Source organism: Pogona vitticeps, chromosome 1, assembly GCF_051106095.1.
Source record: "Pogona vitticeps strain Pit_001003342236 chromosome 1, PviZW2.1, whole genome shotgun sequence".
Taxonomy (NCBI): domain Eukaryota; kingdom Metazoa; phylum Chordata; class Lepidosauria; order Squamata; family Agamidae; genus Pogona; species Pogona vitticeps.
The window spans coordinates 196,126,975-196,148,718 of record NC_135783.1 but is presented as its reverse complement, the minus strand read 5'-3'; the positions used below and the strand labels follow the sequence as shown (position 1 = coordinate 196,148,718).

Below are 21,744 nucleotides of genomic sequence, written 5' to 3'. Positions count from 1 at the left end.
TAGAACCCTCTGTTCCCCTCTGTAGTAGGGTTGTAGGGCATTCACATGAACCACCCTCCTTGCTTGGTTCTCCTCCTGCTCTATTAGGTAGTTCAGGTCTGACATCTTGGAAATGACCCTATATGGTCCTGCCCATTTGAGCTGCAGCTTGTTCTCTCTGCAGGGCCTAAGCCAAAGCACTTCCTCCCCTGGGACAAAGTGCCTCTCTCTAGCTTTGTGGTCATACCATGTTTTCTGTCTGACCTTCTGAGCTTGCAGGTTTTCTGCTGCCAGCTCTAGATTTCTCCTTAGGTCATTCATCAAGGTGTCTATGTAAGTCACAACGTCTTGTGGGTCATCCTGGGTGATCTGCTCCCAATTTTGCTTGATCAAATCAAGGGGCCCTTTCACCCCTAAGTGTGCAGCAAACATGTCAGAGTGACCCCTTTGTAAGATCATGGGGCGATACTTTTCAGGTACCACCAGCTGACTTCTGATCCCATCTCCCCCTTTTGAGATATTCCTCAGGGTCTCTCTATATAAAATCCCCTTTTTCTCCAGAAATCTCACTGGGGTTTCAGGTGTTAGTTGCGCGTCAGTCACCTGTTCAAAACACTTTTGGAGAGTGGCGTCTGCCTTCTGCTCCTGTCCAAATCTGCTGTCTGTGGTTAAGGTTTCCACCACAGCTTCTGAACTCCCCTCTGCTTCCGCCTCTGGCTCATCATTACCCCCCTGAACTGTCCCCGTGGTGGCTTGTGAGCGTGTAATCACTAGCACCCTTTTCACATGTTCAGCCAGGTCATTTCCCACGAGCACGGCTGCTGGCAGAGTAGATGAAATCGCTATCCGCCAATCTCCCCTCCAGCCTTGAAAGTTGACAGGTACCTCTGCTACTGGCAGAGAGATTACCTGCCCCTCAATACCTGCTACCTTTATGCTCTCATTTGGGATTATAAACTCCCGGGGAATGATATCGGGATGGCACAGGGTTACCTGGGAACAAGTGTCCCGCAGCCCCCTATACTGACGGTCAAGTATTCCTACGTCCACCCCGGCTGTCTCAAACAACTGAGAATCTGTTTTTATCAGCAAGCAGCGCTTTACCTCCACAAGAGGACCATTTTCCTCAGCCTGCTCAGCATAGGTAGCTGTTCCAGACTGAGTAGCCATGGCAACAGGCTCCCTCTGTGACACTGAGCCTTGCTCTTGCTGGACACAGAACACAGCTTTTGGCTTGGTCCCACTAGAATTCTGAGGCACCATTCCTTTTAGCTGCTTCAATTTCTCACACTCTGAGATCAGATGACCCTTTCCCTGACAGAAATAGCATTTTCTGGTGTATTTTGATTCTCTCTCCTCTTGTTTGGGTTTTCCCTCCAAATTCTGAGGGCTTGGTTTCATGCCTGAGGGCTTCCCTTCACCATGGGCCCCTCCCCCTTGCTGGCTTTTCCCTGGTCCCTGAGAGTACTTGCTGTAGGTTTCTTTGGGTTTACCTACAGATTTCCCCTCACCCAAGGGCTTTCTTATTTGGGAGATAAAATCCGCGATTTCTGCGGCTGCTGCCACAGATTTCGGTTTCCTTTCCCTCACCTGGAATTTCAATTCCCCATGCAGAACTGAATAGAACTGTTCCAGGGCTATCAAGTCTTTAAGCTGTTCATAGGTCTCTGTTCCCTCCTGCGACAGCCATTTCTCAAGCAGCCTCACCAATTGGGCCCCCACTTGGGTAAAAGTCTGTTCTGGCTTCTTGGTGAGGGACCTGAACCTCTGTCTCAGCTGCTCTGCATTTATCCCATGTCTTGCAAACACCAGTTTTTTAAACTCTGCGAAATCTTTCATCCGTTCCTCAGGCATCTCGGCATAAACCTCAGCCAGGCTACCACTGATTAAAGACCGCATGATGGTCATCTTCTCAGTTTCCCTCACTGAGAAGTCCACAAACGCTCTTTCCACTAAGGAAAAGAACACCTCGGGACAATCTCCCTTGTGGTACACAGGGAATTTCTTCAGGTCAGCCTTAGACAGTTGGCCCCCCTCAGAATCCCTATTATTATTATTGTTCTGGTTCATCAGTTCCAATCTCTTTAATTCAAACGCCATTCTCTCTCTCTCTAATTCAAATTGCCGCTGTTTCTCTCTTTCCCTTTCCTCCATTTCCCTCACCCTCAGTTCATGCTGTTGGGCTATGAGTATTTTTCTGAGTTCTGGGTCTTGCTCTCCTGTGCTGTCACCTTGCACTGAGCCAAATTCATCCTCAGAACCTTGGTCAATCTGGGGGTCTTTCACTTCACTCATGTCTGCTATCTTGCTTCGAGTCAAGGGCATAATCCCCCCTCAGAACAGGCGGCTTTAAAAAGTCAAGCCTCAAAATAAAACGACCACTTTTTTCCTTCTTGCCTCAGAACCAGCTCTCCCTAGAGATTGCTGCTGTTCTTCAGCACTACTTGCAACAGTATCGAGTCAGAGCCTACCCCCCTCTGCTGGGCCTCTCAGCTGGCAAGCTAGCTCGCTGTTGCTACGCAGTTTTGCCTCAGCGTTTTCCCGCCAAAATCAGGCTGCCTCAGAGCACCTTAATCTAAGTCTCCCCAGTTGGCACGTTCTTCTACTAGCGCACCTCCCCGTGAGGTACACCTAGAAGATTACCTACGCGCCTCAGACTGTCCCTGACTAGACCCCCCTTGCTCTGGGCACACCTGCCAAGGCTTTGCTGGACCGCTGGACAACTGGACCAGTCGTATCCCACACGCTGGACACCAATCAATGTGACAAACCCAGACCTACTGGGATCTATCACACAGTTACTAAGCTGCCACCAACCATTCCCTATAATAAGTCACACAGACCAGGGATGGATTTTTAAACAACAAAAAGAATAAAGTTTATTTTAAATACACACAGGGAAAAATAAGCAATCAGGTGAATAAAATAAAGTAACGTGGCTTATTTTCACACACACCAGCATACAGTTTGGTTCACCTAGAACCTTTAACTTAAAGCACAGACCCTGAACCCATCAGTTCTGGCTAACCAACAGACCCCTGAACCTTTCAGGTTGGTACTCTGACACACAGTAGTACCCTGTCAGACACACAGACTCCCACAACAGCTTCTTCTTCCCCAGCTGCTGCTTCGTCCCTCCCAGTGTCTCACAGTCTGTCTCAGCATCTCCTCTTCACCACACAGGCATCACATATTTATACAGTACAGCCCCTCCTCCTGATGTCCCGCCTTCCACTCCCCATAGGATGGAACTTTCCCTCCAAACCCATGACAGACAGGTAACATCAGTGCTGTTATGTAACAAGAAGGAATAAACTTAAGTCTAGCCTTTCGAAGGTTAAACTGAAAGGCTGTGATTTGTCTTGATTTATGTCATCAAATACTAAATCTTGCTTGGGGGGAGGAGGTGGATCAATGTCCAATTCCAGTGACTTTGCCATTTGGAGTATTAATTGTGCATATGATATGAAGTCTTCCGAAGGGGATGGGAGGTGTATGTCAGCGACATTCGAGTCTGGCGTAGGCAAATTAGAAGGAGATTCTCTAGACCCTTCTGAATGTTGATCTTGGTCAGATCCAGACGACACCAACGAGCCTACGGACTACCTGTCAATAGATAGAGGGTGTGATGGTGAGCGTCTGCGTGATCTTGATGCTGAGGCAGAGACTCATGGCATCGGTACTGACACTTCAACATCAGGCGGTCAAATTACTCTTGACAGCACATGACAGGATACCCGAGAATGGGACGGTCTGGGATGCTCTAGTTGTGGTGTCGGTATCGACAGTACTCGAGATTGCTTCTCCCTGGGAATTGATATTCCTCTTGAGAATGGCACTTGGAAGCAGGCTTCGTGGCCACTGGTTCCATCTTGACACAGGCTCGGTGTCGACACCAAGGAGGAGATGGAAAAAGAGATGGCACCAAACAGGCGTAGATATAACGCACCCTCTTGGGTTTAACGTAGTCCTCTGCGTCGAAGTCATATCCTTGATATCGATGTCGATATTCATGTCGATCTACTTCCACATACAGTGGCTCAACATACTCGGCAGCAGTCTGATGCCAAGATAGACATGGGATCACGATTACATCTCGATATGTTTCCGTGGAGATTGACTTAGTAACATCTCTGACTCCAACACCTGAGCCACCGTTGCCTGCCCGATGAATATGGAACTAGAATGGGCTGAGGCTGGGCTGGAAATGATCTCAGCCTCCGAAAGGCCATGGCTAGGTGAAATGCTCAGAATTGATCCCAATGCCTGCTGATGATCCTCTCCCTCAGACAGCGAGTCGGGATCGTGGAGTTCCCTTGATGAGTCCTCCAGGATAGGCAAGGGCAAAGTGACTCTCACTGGGGAAGGTTCCCTCAGTTAAACTGTCTTATGAATCTGTTTCCCCTTCTTATGTTTTGACACCTCTTTCTTCTTTTTCCAGTCTTTACTAGACTGTGTCTTTGGTGTTGATGTCAATCCTGACATCGAAGTTTTCTTTGTTTTAGAGACTTTAGATGATGCTTTGGAGGAAGGAGTAGCCGGCATCGGTGAAGCAGTAGAGTCGGTTTGAGGAGTAAGGGGAGCAGTAGGAATGGTAGAATTCATTTCTGTCGAGCCCAAAGGTGTCAGAGACAGTAACGGAGTCTTTGCAGCTGAAGTTTTAAGGCAGGCTTGGTAAGCTTTTTGCAAGCCTGACAAGAATTGGGCTGATGTCTCCCCCTAAACAAAATAAACAGCAGTCGTGGCCGTCCGAGAAGAGGATTTTATTTGCACATGACTTGCACCATTTGAATGGCCCTGAAGAGGTGATAAAATTTGGCGGGAACCAAGAACAATACCAACAAGGGACAAACTCACAGGAAATGATACTGATAGCAGTCCTGATCAAGCTGTAGATATCAATCCAATAGAAAATCAAGGAATTAGAAATTGAAATCCAAAGCCAGAATGATAATCAGTCCAAGAGTCAAGCCAAATAATCACAGAAGCCAAATCATGATAAAAGCGAAATCAAAGGTCAAAACAGTCCGAGTCAATAAACTAGATGAAGATTGTAGTCCAAAAACAGTCCGAGGTAAAACCAAAGATTTTTAAAATGAAAAATAAGCTCTAAGCAAATTGAAGCAGTTTGTTCGCAGCAGCGGCAAAAAGGAACCGAGGCAGAGCATGTGCGATACACGGAGACATTTCACTTGTCATTATTTAAGCTCTAGAATATTCTGAAGAGTCCTGCGCAGGTGCAGTTTAACTCATTGCTGTGCATTCACAGAGACCACGAAGAAGAAACTCCTGTTTTTGCATTGGGTTTGGCATGCTTGAAAGAGATCTAAAAATCTACAGCAACACAACACAGAGATAAGTGTGCATTTTTTTCAGCCAGGAAAAGTTTTTTAAAAAATATCCTTGTAGGGGGATGTTTAATTTAAATAAATTCTGGTCTTTAAAAAACCAGACCTCCCCTCCACTTGCTAAGCCCCACTTAGATTTCTTAATTTTGGGTTAGAAAAGTGGTGGCGTCTTATACACAGAAAAATACGGTATATTAGCAAAATGAAATATGAAAATATGCAAGGAGCCTGGGGCCAGGTTGCTACTTCTGATGTTGTCACCCCCACAGTTGCACTAAATATCATGACTCTTGTTCCTTCGACATACTCCCTGGGAACGTCCCCTTGCCAGAAGACAGGACTGTGCTCTCCCTCTCAGCTTCAGGGAGCTCCAGGCAGTTGGAGAAAATGGGGTGACTGGTCTCCAGTGCAAGGAAGAGCTGCCACCTCCTACCCACCCTTTCCCTAGCCTGAGAGAAGCCTTCATCAGGTGGATGACCGGGAGACACTCCTCTCCCCGTGTACATAGAACATACGGACAAATCATAGGGGTGCAGGTCTTCCTAGGCCACCATCTATGAGGACATACACAGGGACACAAAAACAATATGACATTATATCTATTTCTTAAAAAACAAAAAATAAATGAGCCCCAGATTTAATTCGTAGTTGTGACCTCAGTCAAGACATGAGAAGACCAGAAGGCTTTTTCAAGCATAGCAAATCACTTTTGCAATGCTTAGCCACGGGAAGCCACTGAATGTTGTCTTCTTTCTCTTTTTCAGCACCAGATCAAGTAATTTTCTTGATTTGCTCAGGCGTTTCAAATGTGTGCTGCTTTATGCTGGCATTTTTAATTTGCTCTCTGGGATTTGGTGTAGATGGCTATTTTATAGTGTTTCATGTTTTTCTTCCTCTAAATTACTTGGATTATTTGTTAGTAGGAAGGATAACAGTTAACTTTAAGAAACAGCTAAAAATATTGGGGAAAGTTCTGAAGGGAAAACAGCAAACCATAATGAGTTTGTCAAACTTTTTCTGAAATTAGGACAGATTCTCTGTCCTTCTTCTGAGTAGCTGGCACCAGTTACAGAAAAGATTTTGCAATTTGCTGATGGATGGATTTCTGGACAAGCTAGATGTGACATTTATTGCAGAAATTAAGTTAATGAGCACAGATTTTGTTATATGTATAGCACTGGGGGAGGGAAAAGCACTGCATGCTTTCCTCTGTACTGTACTGCCCCCCACCAAAGTTGCCTCTCCTCTCCCCACTGCTATATATACTGGGAGAGAAACCTATCTTGAAGCCAAAAGGTGCTTCTCCCCAAAATGTAAACAGGGCCTTTCAGAGTCCGTCGATTTTAGCTCCCAGAATTTCCCCATATTCCTTTGTGCAGAATTCTGGTAGATGCCAGAAGTTTACAGAAACCAGAAGTTTACAGAAACCAGAGGTTTACAGAGCAGTTTTCCCTACCTATCTCCAGGCCTCCATTGCTATGTATTTACTTTCAAAAATGAAGAAACTGACCCAGTGCCCCCTGGGAATCACATGGTCTTTAGAAGAATCCCTCTATAGAGCTTAATAAGAAGGGAGGCTCCTCCTCCTATGAGGACTTGTGACTCCCATGAATCTCCATGAATTCTGGGAGTCTGGATCCAAAGTACTGTATCTGAAAGCCCCATCCCTAAACATAGCCATGTTAGAATATGCCAAAGTTCTTGTCTAACAGAAAGCATTAGAGAGACAGTGTTGTGCAACGGCTGGAGTTTTAGACTGGTGTTACATGAAAGAACCAAGTGCAAGTCCCCACTGGCCCATGAAACACTCTTGGGCCAATCACTCTCTAAGCCTGACTCTGCCGTCCCTCACAATATTGTCGTAGGTTTACAACGGGGAGGAGTAGAAGGAAAATAAGTATGTTACCTGGACCTCATTAGAGTCAGATTTAAGAAATAAAACAATAACTAAGATGGAGTAAATGATAAATAGTTTTGGGTAATGTTCTATTTCTATTTCATTTCTCAATAGAGGAGGTAGGGCATGCTTTTTTGTTCCCTAGCTATTACTGCCAGACCTTTGATGCTTTAGAATGGACATATAAACAATAAAGTCACACAACATACGTATATATCACACCTAATATAACAAGTCTGACTTCCTGGAATTATGCAGATGCTGGACATTAAATTTAATAAGGAAATAAAACCGGAAACACACATCCAAGTGATATTGAAGATTTGGCAGTTATGCTGAAGAGCACATTTAATTCAGAATAAAATGTTTAAAAAATCAAGACAGTGAAATATAAACCTTAAATAAACACACTGGAAATTGTTCTTGCACTAGATACAGTTTCATTTGCAAAGCAATCCTAAAAATTCACCCAAGCATTAAAAAAGTGGAAGACTTGAAATTAGCCATGAAGTTATTTCAATAACCATGTTATTCAGTTTGGTTAAAAGGAGAATATTTGTATTTATAACAATAAACAAAGATGATTTCTCACAGATGTAACAGGGGACTGATTAGAATGATCAGTGTAACTGAACCACACAAAATACAACCCCCTTCTCCGACAACCATCCTATTTCTTTCAAACTGAGAATAAGAAAGGGCACTATGTAGGGTGGATATGACTGCTTTGAATTTTGTTACTTTTTTTTGTTATAAAAGAATCCACAGGTCCCTAAGCTACCTGATTCTTACAAAACACCCAAAATGGGCAGTAGACTACGCCAGGTGTGAAATGGCCAAGGCAAATCCATTCCACTGAATATCTTGGGGGAAAGTATTTAGAAAAACAGCTTCTCTTTCCATATTGAACCGTGGGGGGGGATGCCCCCAACTCCCATACTCATTGGCAAGGTTTGGGCTGTGACAGTTGCTCTATCGTGGGATTTTTTCATCCAGTAGCACTGGCTATAATTTCTTTGGCCTGACTATAATTTCTTTGCACCCTGCTCTTTTTCTTACTAGGATTTATTAACCCCAAGAAAAAAATGCAATTAATGTGAAGAATTTCTCTGATAGAAGAGCAATATGTCAACACACATTTCATTAGCCAATATTACCTGAAGCACTCATTCAGAACATAACTACAGTGGTGCCTCGCTCAACGAGCACCCCGGTTAACGACGAAATTGCATAGCGATGTTTTTTGCGATCGCAAAAGCGATCGCATTGCAATGATTTAGATGGGAAAATATTGCTTTGCGATGATCGGTAAGCTGATTCGCTTACTGATTTTCGCATAGCAATGTTTTCCCAACAGCTGATCGGCGGTTCCAAAATGGCCACCGGGTAAAAAACATGGCCACCCGCTGTGTTTTGGGGCAGATTCCTCGCATACCGGGCAGCGAAAATGGCCGCCGTATGGATGATTTTCACTTAAAGGTAAGTTTTTTGCCCATAGGAACACATTGAAGGGGTTTCAATGCATTCCTATGGGCTTTTAAAAATCGCTTAGTGATGTTTTTGGTTAGCGCCGATTTTTGCTGCACCAATTAACACCGCTAAGCCAGGCACCACTGTACCAGTTTTCCTTAAATAAATGTAACTACGTACACAATCACTACTACAAAGACTACATTTATTTGTTTGTTTGTATGTTTGTTTATTAGTGTCTCCTTTTACTCTGTTCCTGATCCTTGGAAATGATAAACTAATCAAAATGTGACCATGAATCTGGGTATGTTTCAAAGTTAACTTATTTTCGAAAACTACTAACCTTTGGCCAATGTCTGCTGTATAGAATAGGTTAAACTGAAATGTCTTTCTCAGCAGGCCAAAGGTCGGAGGAAAGCGCAGATGGATAGTATCTCTGGGCCATTTGGCCAATCACCTCATGTTCTGAAGACTTACCTCGTTTCATCGATGTATACGGCCTCCAACACAGAAGCTGCATATTCGATATTCTTCTTCAGATCCACGACATTGACGTCACCTTTCTCCAGCTGCTTCACTAAACATCTTAATCTGTAAAAAATAAATATAGAAATTATGGCAAAGAAAATCAACAGCCCTTTCCTCGGGATGCATTTGTGTCCTGTTAAAATGACTGGAAGAGTTACCTTCCATGAAAGGTGGTTCGCAACTTAATTGAAAAATTCTTGACACAGACAGATTGCAAGCCCTAAGCATGCTATGCGCAAAAGGAAATGAGAACTGCATGCAGACCAGTCATCTCTATTTGTCTCTCCATGTATTCAGAGAAAGTGCCTCCACAAGTTCTCAAAATGTCTGGAAAAAAGAGCCAGGAATGTGCAAAAATGGACAAATAGCTGAGTAGAGCTATAGGCCTGTCTAGGCACAAAGCCATGTTCAAAGGAACAACCAAGGAAGCGGAACCAGAGCTTATGTTTTAGGACTATAGTTCCCAGAATTCCTCAGTCAACTGGCTTGGAGGCTTATCACTATGCTGCCTTAGGCCATGGCAGCTGAAGGACTCTGGGAGTTGTAGTCTAAAGATGTTATGCTTTAAAAAAAAATGAAGAAACTCTATCTCTTTCTTTTGAAAAATGTTCTCTCTTTATTTATGGTTCATAACCTACATTACACATGTTATCCTGCATGCACATCCTCAAATCTTTCCTTCTCTAAAATTATTTTTATAAGTATAAAAAATTGCTTTAGACCTTAAAGCCGAAATTAAGTATATGTACAAGCAGCTCAAACAGCCAACTCATCAAAATGTTGGAAAGTGAGCACAAAGCCAAGTGGCATGAACTGGGATTTGGCCTAATAGCAGTCTCCTGAGTGATCACTTCCATAGGGGAGATGTGTGATCAGAGGTATGTCCTCACCCTAGATTTTGGAGTGAGGTCTCCCCCTGCTTCATAAGCTGCACTTGTTTCCTTCTCTTCAAGAGCTACAGCGATAGCGCTCTAGTCCAATGGCACTCCAGCACTCTAAAATACCAAATAATCCTCACTCAGAGGACTGCAACTTCAAAAGCATCCCTGTGCCTTCTGACTTTCGGAAATAAATAAAAAAGAGCCTCGTGGCGCAGTGGTTAAAACGCTGTACTGCAGCTAAAAACTGTGCTCACGACCTGGGGTTCAAATCCCAGGTAGCTGGCTCAAGGTTGACTCAGCCTTCCATCCTTCCGAGGTCGGTAAAATGAGTACCCATCTTGCTGGGGGGGCAATGTGTAGCCTGTATAATTAAAATTGTAAACCACCCGGAGAGTGCTTGTAGCGCTATGGGGCGGTATATAAGTCCAATAAATAAATAAATAAATAAATAAATAAATCCTGGGAATACATTAAGATTGTTAACAGTATATTTGTAAAAACCCTGTGTAATTTCAAAATACATCAGCAATATTCGAAAGCAAAATCTGACACCAAAACTTTGAATCTTAAAAACCACGGAGTCTGAAAACCACGGAGTTAAAAGCAAAGAAGGCCAGTTATTTGGCCAAAGGAAGGAAGGAAGGAAGACTTTAGTCATAGGACTCAATAGCGTGAGAAAAAACGTCATCAATTGATGTCAATATACCTTTGGATTATTTCTTGGTGGTGCAGAAAAGCATTGGTGGTGTGATCCCATGAGATGGGGAACATGGGGAAGCTTTGCCACTTGCTAAAGCCCTCAGTTTTTCTTGCTATATTTTATATTTTTTTATTATTGATTATTCATAGAAGAGCCCGGTTAAGAGATCCTTCTATACAGCAGAGTAGCTGCATCAGAGTTTCCTGTAGGCATTTGAACCCACCTTGTTCATCTGTTTTCTGGAGCAATAAACCAAACGGAGGCTGAGCTTAAGAGGGAGTTGTTCACAGCTTGAAAGGAAGAAGAGACAGCCAATTGGAAAGGAGAGATCCACGCTGCACTACTTCCAAGTGACATTTGTCATTGCCAAGTAAACACGGGCATGTAGCTGTGAATAGAGATGGGCACGAACCAAAAAATGAAGCAGGAAGTTCATGGAAAATTGCTGTTTTGTTTTGTTTTTTACTTCGGTTCTTCCAAATTGGAGAACCTGACCCGACCTGACCCACAAACTTTTTTTAGCATCTTCTCGAACTTCCTGGTTCATTCTCTCCCACAGCCTGCCCTCATCTCCTTCCCTCTGCGCCTGTTGCCTCCCTACATTTTGCAGCCACCTCCCCCTTCCGTTACCACCACTGCCATCTTGAGTGGCAGCCTGACCAGCGGGCCTCAGCCTGGGTGTCTGGTGGAGGGGGCTGTGGAAAGAGGGCAGTGGGTTAGTTTTTCTTTTTAAAAGGGACAGACGTTTTAAAAAATTGAACCGGTTCATGGTTCATTTTTTTAAAAAAGTTCAGATGGTTCATGGGTTGCCACGAAACAGCACAAACGAGAGTTTTTGTGGTTCATGCCCATCTCTAGCTGTGAGGAAATCCTGATCGCGGGGAGCGGGGGGGGGCAGCTTACGTAAGGGGAACATGCTCTGACCTTTAGGGACACATTCTGTCCAGGGATGTGAAGCTGGCTCTGATTTCAGAGATTTCACAGCAGCAGGACAAAACTTTCTTAGTTGCTAGAACACTGGCATTGGTTTATTGTGCTGCATCCAGTTTTATTTTTTACTTTTTGTTATATGAAGGATGGCCAAACATCAATTTTTTTAAAAAAAAAATCATTACTGTACACCACCCTGACATCTGTCAAAATGGAGAGCAATCTAGATTTTTTTAAAAAAATAAATAAAATTACATAGCTACATGTTCCACTCTCTCAACACACACACACACAAAAAAAAACAGCCAGGATTTTTGCTGTAAGTCCTACCAGAGAGAAGGAGAAATTGAACTGGGTTGGGAGGGGAGGGGAAGGCCAGGAACAATTTCATTATCACTTGGAAGGCTACTTTTCTGCTCTTCCTCTCAAGCTAATACCAAATACGTTTTCGGATGAAGAGATGAATTTTAAATGAGATCCAGCATTAGTAGCCATTTAATTTCCTTTGAGAAAATTAGTTTTACATGTCTGCCTCTTGTGTGAGAAATTAAGCTACACTGGCATTCTCCCTTAGGCATAATTCAGTGCCTACCTATAAAATAATAATTAATTGAAAATAATGAGGTCCCAAGGTCCATCCTATAAGACTTTGGCAGGCCTTCATTCAATATTTAATATAGCTTGATCCAGTTTGAGAGATGTGCTATTTATAAAAAGCTATCAAACCTCTCTTAATACTGAGACACTGAGTGTTGGAAGTACTGTACTACTAAAGGAAGCTCCAGGTCTGAACTGTGGGAGGCAGGGCACTTCACCACAAAATTTCACGGCAAGGCACATGTGTGCATGCATACGCAGGCACGCGCACACATCATTGGCCATCTAGGAGTGTCACAGCACTGAAGTACCCCAGTATTGTTAACTGCCTGGATTAATCAGCATGGAGGGTTTGAGGGTTAGGTTTTGAGAACTGCTTGGAGTACAAGCCTGCCAACCAGATTGCCTCCACTTTGCTGTTCATGAATGGTCCTTCCCATTTACTTCAGGAGTAGGGCCCACAAAAGGTGTGGGTTTTTTGCCACTGGAGGCAGCGAAGGCTAGCTGTCCTGTTAGGCAGCTACCTCAAGCCACGTCGTCATCGTTTAGTCATGTCCGACTCTTCGTGACCCCATGGACCAGAGCACACTAGGCCCTCCTATCTTCTTTTTTTCCAGATTTTTTTTAAAAAAAATTTAACATAAGGGGTGACAAAGGAAAAAGGGCCTCCTATCTTCCACTGCCTCCCGGAGTTGGGTCAAATTCATACCCTCAAGCCACAGGTAGACCCAAATTGCCTGGCACAAGGGTGGTTTTGTTTTCAGTGCCCAGAGTGGGGAGGCATGGGTGTAACCATTTCTGACTAATTTGGTTGCCTCTCGGTGCCATGTTTCTGGACTTGAGCAGACAGTGGATTTTGGTGAACCTCGTCCTCTGCCTCAGGCATAAAAAAGTTTGAGTTGGCTCTGCGCCTCCTTGCCTGTGAGGGGAATTCTTCCCTCACAGCAAGGAGATGGTTGCCATAGCTCTAGCCATTGACCGGAGAATAAGCAGTTGCCAAGCACTTTCTCTCCATCCCAGTTGCCTTAAAAAAAACCTTCTGCATTTCCCCCAGAACTGCAGAAGGCAAGGAAAACTATTGGCTTACGGTGGGCAGAGGACTAAAGTAGACTTTATACTATTTTAGTGTGCCCTAGACTTCCATTAAATGAGACAGGACTGGGAGTGCCATAATACATCTTTCCTTTAAACAGACACTGTTCTTTCTCCTGAAATCAAATGGGAAACCCTTATAGATAAAGAAGATGTACTTGCGTACATCTGCAAAGCGGATGGTTTTAAGACATGGCTTGCAATTCATGGGGGGGGGAAGCAACTTCTGCATTGACACTTCATTTCTGAGGGTGTGACTGTTGTTCAGCTTCACTGCTCAGTATGGGCTCACTGTGATTGCGCATCGACATTAAAATTTTCACCAAATGATAAATACAAAAATATGAACCTCTTCCCTATCCCTGTTCTACAGTTCCATGGAGTATTCTACACAACAGAGCTTCATCCTTCTACTATGATCACATTGTAGTTGGCTTTGACACACACAAAGAGATTAAGAGAGAGCAAATACTTTTTATGAACTTCAGAGGTATTTATGTTCCCAAGACGAACTTCTGCAAGGATACACATTCCACCTCTCTCTTGTCCCAGGTGAATTCCACCAATATGTTTAGTTTAACTCCAGCTGTGTTTTGGAAATCTATTAAACATGTGCCCTTTAAAAAGAAGAAGTCGGGGCACATGTCCCAAATGAGATCAAACTAGCAGAACTGATTTATCATGTGAGCTCACTTCCAGCTTCATTAAAATGTGTTTTCAGAAGAAAAAAAACTTTTCCCAGTGCTATAGCTTTCTGGATAGCTCAGTGGTTTAGGTTTCTGGCTGCAGAGTCAGAGGTGGAGAACTGGATTCTCCACTGTGCCTCCTGAGAGTAGAGGCAGCTTGTGTGGCCTTGGGCCAGCTGCATGATCCCCAGAAGAAGGGAGTGATAAACCACTTCTGAGTACTGTACTCTCTACCTGGAAAGCCCAGAAAATGGTCATTATAAAACAGAGTTGATTATTTATAACTGCCTGTGACATATAAGCCTCTTCACACTCTACAATTTGCAAGAATGTGTCTTTCATTTTCTTGATATTTTAGGCTCATTTCAGCTTTAGATATTATTATGGGTAATGGAATTTCTTCAAAAGCTGTCCATTTAGTTATACTGTATTTGCAGCCACCCTGCGAGTATAAACTATGCACAAATGGTTTTTACTCGCTTCTGGCTGGAAAGCACTCTTCTAACATGCATTTTCATTAAGCCTGAGCAGTTAGCTTAAACCGTTTCTTCACACTGAAATACAGCATGTAGAAGTGAAAAATACTTCTTGGAACCACTTTTTAGCACCCCCATCACCATATCTTATGAAATGCACTGTGTTTCTGTAAACCCCAACTAATATGTGGCTGCAAAAAATGTTGAACACCTTGATTCTGAGCATTTCATGTGTGAGAAGAGAATTTCTAAACAAGTAATTCACAGATTTTACTGCAGTTCATCCCCCAAAAGCAGCATCTATCACATAAACATACACTGCAGCCGAGTGGCTGTGATACCTCTCACAGTCAGGGGCAGAGCTGGTGGTCTAGAGCAGTGGTTCTTAACCTTTGTTACTCGGATGCTTTTGAATTGCAACTCCCAGAAACCCCAGTCAGGACAGCTGGTGGTGAAGGCTTCTGGGAGTTGCAGTCCAAAACTCCTGAGTAACCCAAGGTTAAGAACCAGTAGAGAAAGTAGGCAGGTGGGGAGGAGCACGATTTGCAGGGGTGAGCTGGCATTTTCTGTTAGTTTCCAATTTCCCTTTTATTAAGGGAGTCTTTTGCAGGAGTGAATGATCTGTATTCTATTATTCGGCAGCCTCCAGTAGTTACACTGGGTTTTTATTCTGAGAAGCATTCATTTTTCTCCTACTGATGTAATTATATTGGGTTTTCTTTAAACGATGTTTAATTGTTCAAACAATATTTTATGTTTTAACGGCATCTGTTTTATTTCAGTTTATTCTTAGCACATTTTGGCAGGACAGAAATCTGCAAATGATTTTGAGATATGATTTGTTTTATATGTGGTTTAAAGGACTTTTTAAATCAAGCCTTTCAGTCTAGAAGCTTCTAAAGAACCTGGCATAAAGGGAAACATCTAAAAATAATTTGTAAAAGCAAATTACAGTAGGCTGAAAGTAGCAGTCAGTCACTCCAAGCACTACATTACTCTCTTAGTAGTCACCCTGACCCAAGCAGACAGTAGACTGAATCTTGCAGCACTAACACAAGATTTGTTCTTCATATTGCAGATTAACCCCTCTCACCCCAAAACATAATATTTTTCCACCAGGTGACAACTGCTATTGTGGATTAAAACCATGATACTGCCAGAGGCACAGGCTTTCACAAGCTTCAGCAAGCATGCTGTGATTAGGTTGAGTCTAGGTTTACATTAAAACATATGAACTTCCTGGTAGAGTAAGACATTCTGTAGACAGTTCAGCAAGATACTTCAAATATCACACATAACATAAAATGGCATCCAGAAACCTGGCATGAGCACAGACGGTAAAAATTAGAGCGGCGGAGTAGGGGCAGAAGAACGCAAAAGAGGTCCTCAAAAGCCTCCCCAAAGAGAACTGTTTTCAGCAGCCTCTTAAACCTAGGATCCGGTGGTAGGGCATGGGGCGCATGGTATGGAGGATGTAGACAGAAAGGGGAATCACTGAAAACCCCCACCCCACCTCCTTTCTTCTACACAAAGCGAACCTTGCTGTGCACATATGTGGACCCAACTCTTTCAGTTTTATTCCCATTTTTATAACATGAAGTTCAATGAGCGTTAAGAATAAAGGCTTTGTAACATTTTGATCCTTGAAAAAGTATGCATTTGCTCACACTGTCATTGTGGAAGGTCACCTAGCCAGGGAACTCTGTGAGTTCATATGAAGCATGGATTTATTCCCAAACTGGGTAGTTCATGGTTGAGGTCAAAACAGAGAATTCGGGGGGGGGGGGGAAGGAAAATGATGAGCCAAGAGTTATGAGGAAGAGCAAGAGAGGCACAGGACCCTTAAAGGCAGCAAAGAGCAGGGAAGATTGTATGGTCGGCAGTAGAATAACTCTTCTTCCTGAAGTAATAGCTTTCCAAGGTTAGGGAGGTTGGGATGTGTTGGGGGCATTCACAAGCGCAACCCCTGTCTACCTTTTTAAGCTGTAGAGTTCTGGAATGCATAAATCAGCTCTGAGGCAGTGATCAGATTGCTATTCCTGACTACAACACATACATTTGCCCAGTGAGGCGTAGTAAAGTAGAACTGGACATAATCTAAATGCACAGGAGTGTCACACAACAAAGAAAAGAATCCAGAGCTATTATGTATCGGTCAAAAACATTTTAAAAACTGGCAAAAGATATACAGTTCAGTGAACTGGGCCTTGCTGGTGGCTTTCATTTCCTGAGTTAATAAACCTTGCTGACATATCAGGGAGAACAGCGGGCAGAGCCAGCTGAGGCCAGTCCATGGCAAACATGTGCTCCAAGAAACACCAAGACCACTTTAAAGGTTTTGTAATGATTCCTCTTATCAGCAAAGCTAATTAAATGAGCAGAAAGGCCATTTCAGTTCAAGGGGTCAGTTGCTTGCAATTACCTCTGCATGTTTAAACAGAAGTCCTGATAAGTTTGGAAGCCAAAAAAACTCTGAGGAAACAATTATGATGCCAACCTTAAAATCTTGCTCTTTTTGGATTACCATTTTTGTTTGTGAACATACAGCCATGTCTGGCCCGACCATGAGGCAAAATGAGGCAAATACCATGGGCAGCATGTGCTGGCTGGATGATGGCAGCAGCACCTGGGGTCATTTCTCCTAAGTCTTGCCCGGCTGCTCACCATATTCTCTTTGGGGGGGGCTTGGGCCCCTACTCTGTTCTATTTCTTGTACTTGTATGTGTTTTTAATATGTTATAACCCCTCCCCCAGTCCAGTGTGCACTAAGGGATGGTATACAAACTGAAATAATAAATAATAAATAAATATTCTAGGAGAAAGGTGGCAAACAAACAAACAAATAAACATTATGATGGGCAAAGCTGTGTGTGCCACACAGTCTGTCTTGCACTCCTTGAACTAGCCTGCTAATCACAGGTAATTATGAATTGCAGTAAAGTTGAACTGCCTTCTTATCCTTCACCTCTTCAGGAGGGAGTTCCAAAGCTTTGGTACAACGGCACAAAAGGCCTCATCCTGGAAATTGTTGCACTGTAGTTTTTTGTGTCATAGAAATGAAGCCTATGCCTTGTCTCGCAGAAGCTCTTATTTGTTCATGATCCAGTCCATAAATTTATACCTTATTCACCAGGGATGTTGGCAAGTTTTCGGGTTTAAGTCCCAAGTCTGAGTCCAAGTCTTTGGTACCACGTCCCAAGCTGCCCCTGACCCCTTAAAAAAAAAAAAGGACAGGGTGGATGGGTTCCAAGTCTGAGTCACTGAAAAAGAAACAACCCAAAAACAACCCAAGTCAAGTCTGAGTCAAGTTGCCTGTGCAACTTAAGTCTGACTTGACAGCAAGTCCTGCGACTCAAACTCCCATCCCTGTTGTTCACCCTATTAGCCTATGCCAAGTCAGCTACACTCATAAAGAACCCTCAGCCCATGTGAGGCTTTCACTGTAGTCAGCTGACAATATTCTCTGTTCTCATGGAATCGGGACTACATACAGTATATTCTACATGTATTCTCTGAGTGTCTGTTCTGTGTTCTCTCAAATATTAATGAAAGTTCAGCCAATAACTGTAAAAGCCCTCACTACTTCCAAGAGAATAATACCACACAAGCAATAAAAAAATAAGAAGCACTGGAAATGAACCAGAAAATCTCAGCTTCCCCAAGAAAGTAACCTTTTTATCTCATGACACATTACCACACACTGTAAAAGAAAAAGTCATCACGGGCGTGCTCCACCAAACCAATGGCAGAGTATGTGGGAATTTCACATGGTCTGTCTCTGAGGAAGAAGGGCCAGATTATTTAAAAAGTTATTTATTTGACACATTGGTCAGAGTGTTTGTATGAGCTTTCCCAACTTGCTGGGGCTAACGGATAAGGTATTGGGGCATCTCTTGGTTGCACAATCAGATGCACATGACCCAGACATGCCATGGCACCTTGTCAATTAGCTGCAATTAACTGCAGCAAGTTACAGGAACCTCACACAAGCAGGATTCTGCTGAGCATCATTCAGCCTGGGGGACTAACTAGATCCTCGATACTCCCAGGACACCATGACAGTTATTCCTTTATGATCTCCAAGTACTGTATGTTGGTTTATATTTTGGGGGCATCTCATATCATTTCTGGAAATTATCCAAAATCTGAATTTGTCAGATATTTGAAGGAAGGAAAACACAGAGCTGGAGAAAAGAGCTGGTACAAATGCTACTCTCAGAACTCAGAAAAGCTGAATTTTGGATTATGCCTCCTAAAAAACCCCAGCTAACATAAGCAATCCTAAAAAGCAACTTTTTCAAGTTCTTCTCTCTAAAAACCTTTTGTATCCTTATCTGAGACACTGGCTATAATGGGGGGAGGGGAGAGGTAAAAATGACATATCAAAATGTGCCTCACTGAAGTTACACTTCCCACCTAGAATTCTGGCATTAATTTTTGACTTCATAATATACTTATATAAATTATAACTACTGTGTAGAAAAAGGCAAATAAACCCTGTCCAATTGCAAACAGATTCCAGTGTAATCATAATTATTGGACTACTTGTGCTGTTTTGATTCAAAATTGGTACATACGTTTATTTAACAAGGAACACTTTCTTGCACCATTGTGTGATCTGAATTCTATATAGTTCCTGAAGGTTCAGATATCAGAACATCAAAAGTAAGAAACTGTACTTTGTGTTCCACTTTGAACAGAAAAAGCCCATTACATACCTTACATACCAGGGAGCTATAATATTCTCCAATGAGGAATGTTCATTCAAAGCAAATTATATTTCAAATTAAAAATGTTGGAACCCCAAAATGGGGGCCTCATCTAGAGATAAATTATTATCTGGCCACTTTAATATCTTGCTCACATTGCCAACATGAAAAAAGGATGTCAAGTGTTATATAGCCAAGGGCAGGCTGAGTGCTGACAACACCCCTAGATGCTGTCAAGATGGTCCCTACAGGGTACCCTCTTCTGCTCATTAACATTCACAATGTGACACCAAGCAAGGGAAAATAGCAGAATCAGACTCCTTTTTTAACCAGTTAACCACTTCACACTTAAAGCCAGAAAGGCAGAAAAGTGGGTGCTCAATCAAGTCAAGTCTGAAATCTCACTAGAGCAATAATGAGTCAACTGAAGCTATCCAACAAGCACATATAAAGAAAATACAGAACTGACCAGAAAAGAAAACATTGCTGGGAAACGGGGACAGAGACAGTAGGAAGAGATAATATGAGATGACATTTGGAGCTCAATTCTATTGGGAACATTAACAGGTAAGCCTGTTCCATGCATGCTAAATTTATAACAATGTCACTACAGTGGTACCTTGACTTACGAACTTAATCCGTATTGGAACAGCGTTCGTACATCGAAAAGTTCATAAGTCGAGGCAAACTTTTCCATAAGAATGCATGAAAACCATTTAATCCGTATCTGCTGCTTTTTGTTCGTATGTCAATGCGCTGTTCGTAGGTAGAGGCATTAGTTCCCATAGGAACTAATGCAAAGCCAGTTAATCCGTACTCATATTTCTTCTTCTTTTGACCTAAGATGAACTTAGGTCAAAAAAAGAGCAGGAAAGGGTTTTTTCTCTTTTTTTGTTCATAAGTCGAGGCTCCGTTCGCAAATCAAAGCAACTTTTTGCAAACTGAGCCGTTTGTAACTCGAATCGTTCACAAATGGAGACGTTCGTAAGTCGAGATACCACTGTATTTTTTTTTCCTTTTTGAAAGGCCTTGTTTGAAGATCAATATATTAGCCCTTGTAGATTGGATTCTTTCAAGAGAGAGAGAGAGAGAGAGAGAGAGAGAGAGGGTGGGCAACGTTCCCTCTAATTTTCTACAGTGCTGTGCAGGGGCTCTGCCTTGTTTGCTTGGGATTCTGGCTGTGACTGGACACAAATGGACAGAAACACTGGCTTGGCTGCATGTGCCTGATGCAGCACTATATGTCTGCAAGGCTTAGAAAGAACATTGAGAGTGAGCGATACATTCTCTTTCAAGATAAGCAAGATTGGTCTTTTCTGTTTGTATTAACTATTTTAAATCTGGGGACATCTAAGGTTATATTTCTGTACTGTATATGGGAAACAGTTTTAACAAACCATAAATCAAAACCCATTTGCCCAAACTTCCCCAAATTTGACACAGAGCAAGAGCAGACTGTCTGCTACATCTGTGCCAAATTTGGTGCTGATCTGAACCAGTGTCAAAATTATAATTTTTGTTTGGGTTGCCCCATTTTTAGAATTGCCTTATAGAATGCTGATGTGCTCTGTTGCATCATGCAGCTATCACACCAACAGTTGTTGATTAACTTGGGGCAATTTGCCTCCAAATGTAACACCATTTGTGCTACACCGGTGTAAATAGGAAAGAAGATTTGAGCCAATGTGCCATGCTACATACTGTAGTAGTGATTTATTCAGGTAGTCTCAGTGAGAACGGATGTGTAAGATGCTGAGAGGCAGAGAAAGGTGGCAAAGTTTTTTTTTCAAAAGCTGTGAGTGCCACACTCTGGATCCACCACAATGAGCTTCCGCATGGGGAATGGAGAGTGATACCATCTTGTTCTTAATCTCAGAGTGGAAAGCTGCTTTGCCTCCTTCTAAGCACACACTGAAAATGGAAGTCCTGCTTTATGTGGCATGTCCTGGTAATTCCTGCACTGCCCTCCTCACCATCAGCCTCCCGCTGTGCCTGCCAAACTATGCCCAGCTCTGGCACAGCCACCCTGTTTTCACTCTGCCACCTCTAGGGTGCTTCCAACGCTTTTAATGCCAAGCCATCACAGAGTATTCACTTTTAAGTAAGAACCCCTGTAATAGCAGGGTACCTCTCTGCCTGGCAACTATCTTCCTCTTCTGCCTGGTGATTCTCTGCCCATACGCTGCTGCCCATGTCAGGGAAAGAGGCACAGATCGCAACCGTTTCCCTCATCCTGCTGCTGTGCTTTGGAAGCTGCACCAAAATGTTGCAGGTACCCACCTCAGAGAGAAAGCAGCTTTGCCCAGTTGTCTTTGCTTCTGCCTGCCCCATTTTATGAGAGGAAGGCACATGGTGCCCAGTCTGTTCCTATTTGCCTCCTGCAGTGAGTGGGAGATCCAGCCTGAAGGAGGCAGACTGGCCATTGTGACCTCACAGGGATGCTGCCTGCTG

The 21,744-nt window shown here is 43.1% G+C and overlaps 1 protein-coding gene across 6 annotated transcripts in view; it reads right to left on the bottom strand.

Annotated features, from left to right (window-relative positions):
- Positions 1 to 21,744, bottom strand: part of PDE1A (phosphodiesterase 1A) — a 252,850-nt gene that overhangs the window by 52,742 nt on the left and 178,364 nt on the right. For all 6 annotated transcript variants that reach the window (XM_072981028.2, XM_078393737.1, XM_072981035.2 and 3 more), the window contains one exon: positions 9,172 to 9,285. In XM_072981028.2, the coding sequence (XP_072837129.2) occupies positions 9,172 to 9,285 (114 nt within the window). The remainder of the gene's footprint in view (positions 1 to 9,171; positions 9,286 to 21,744) is intronic.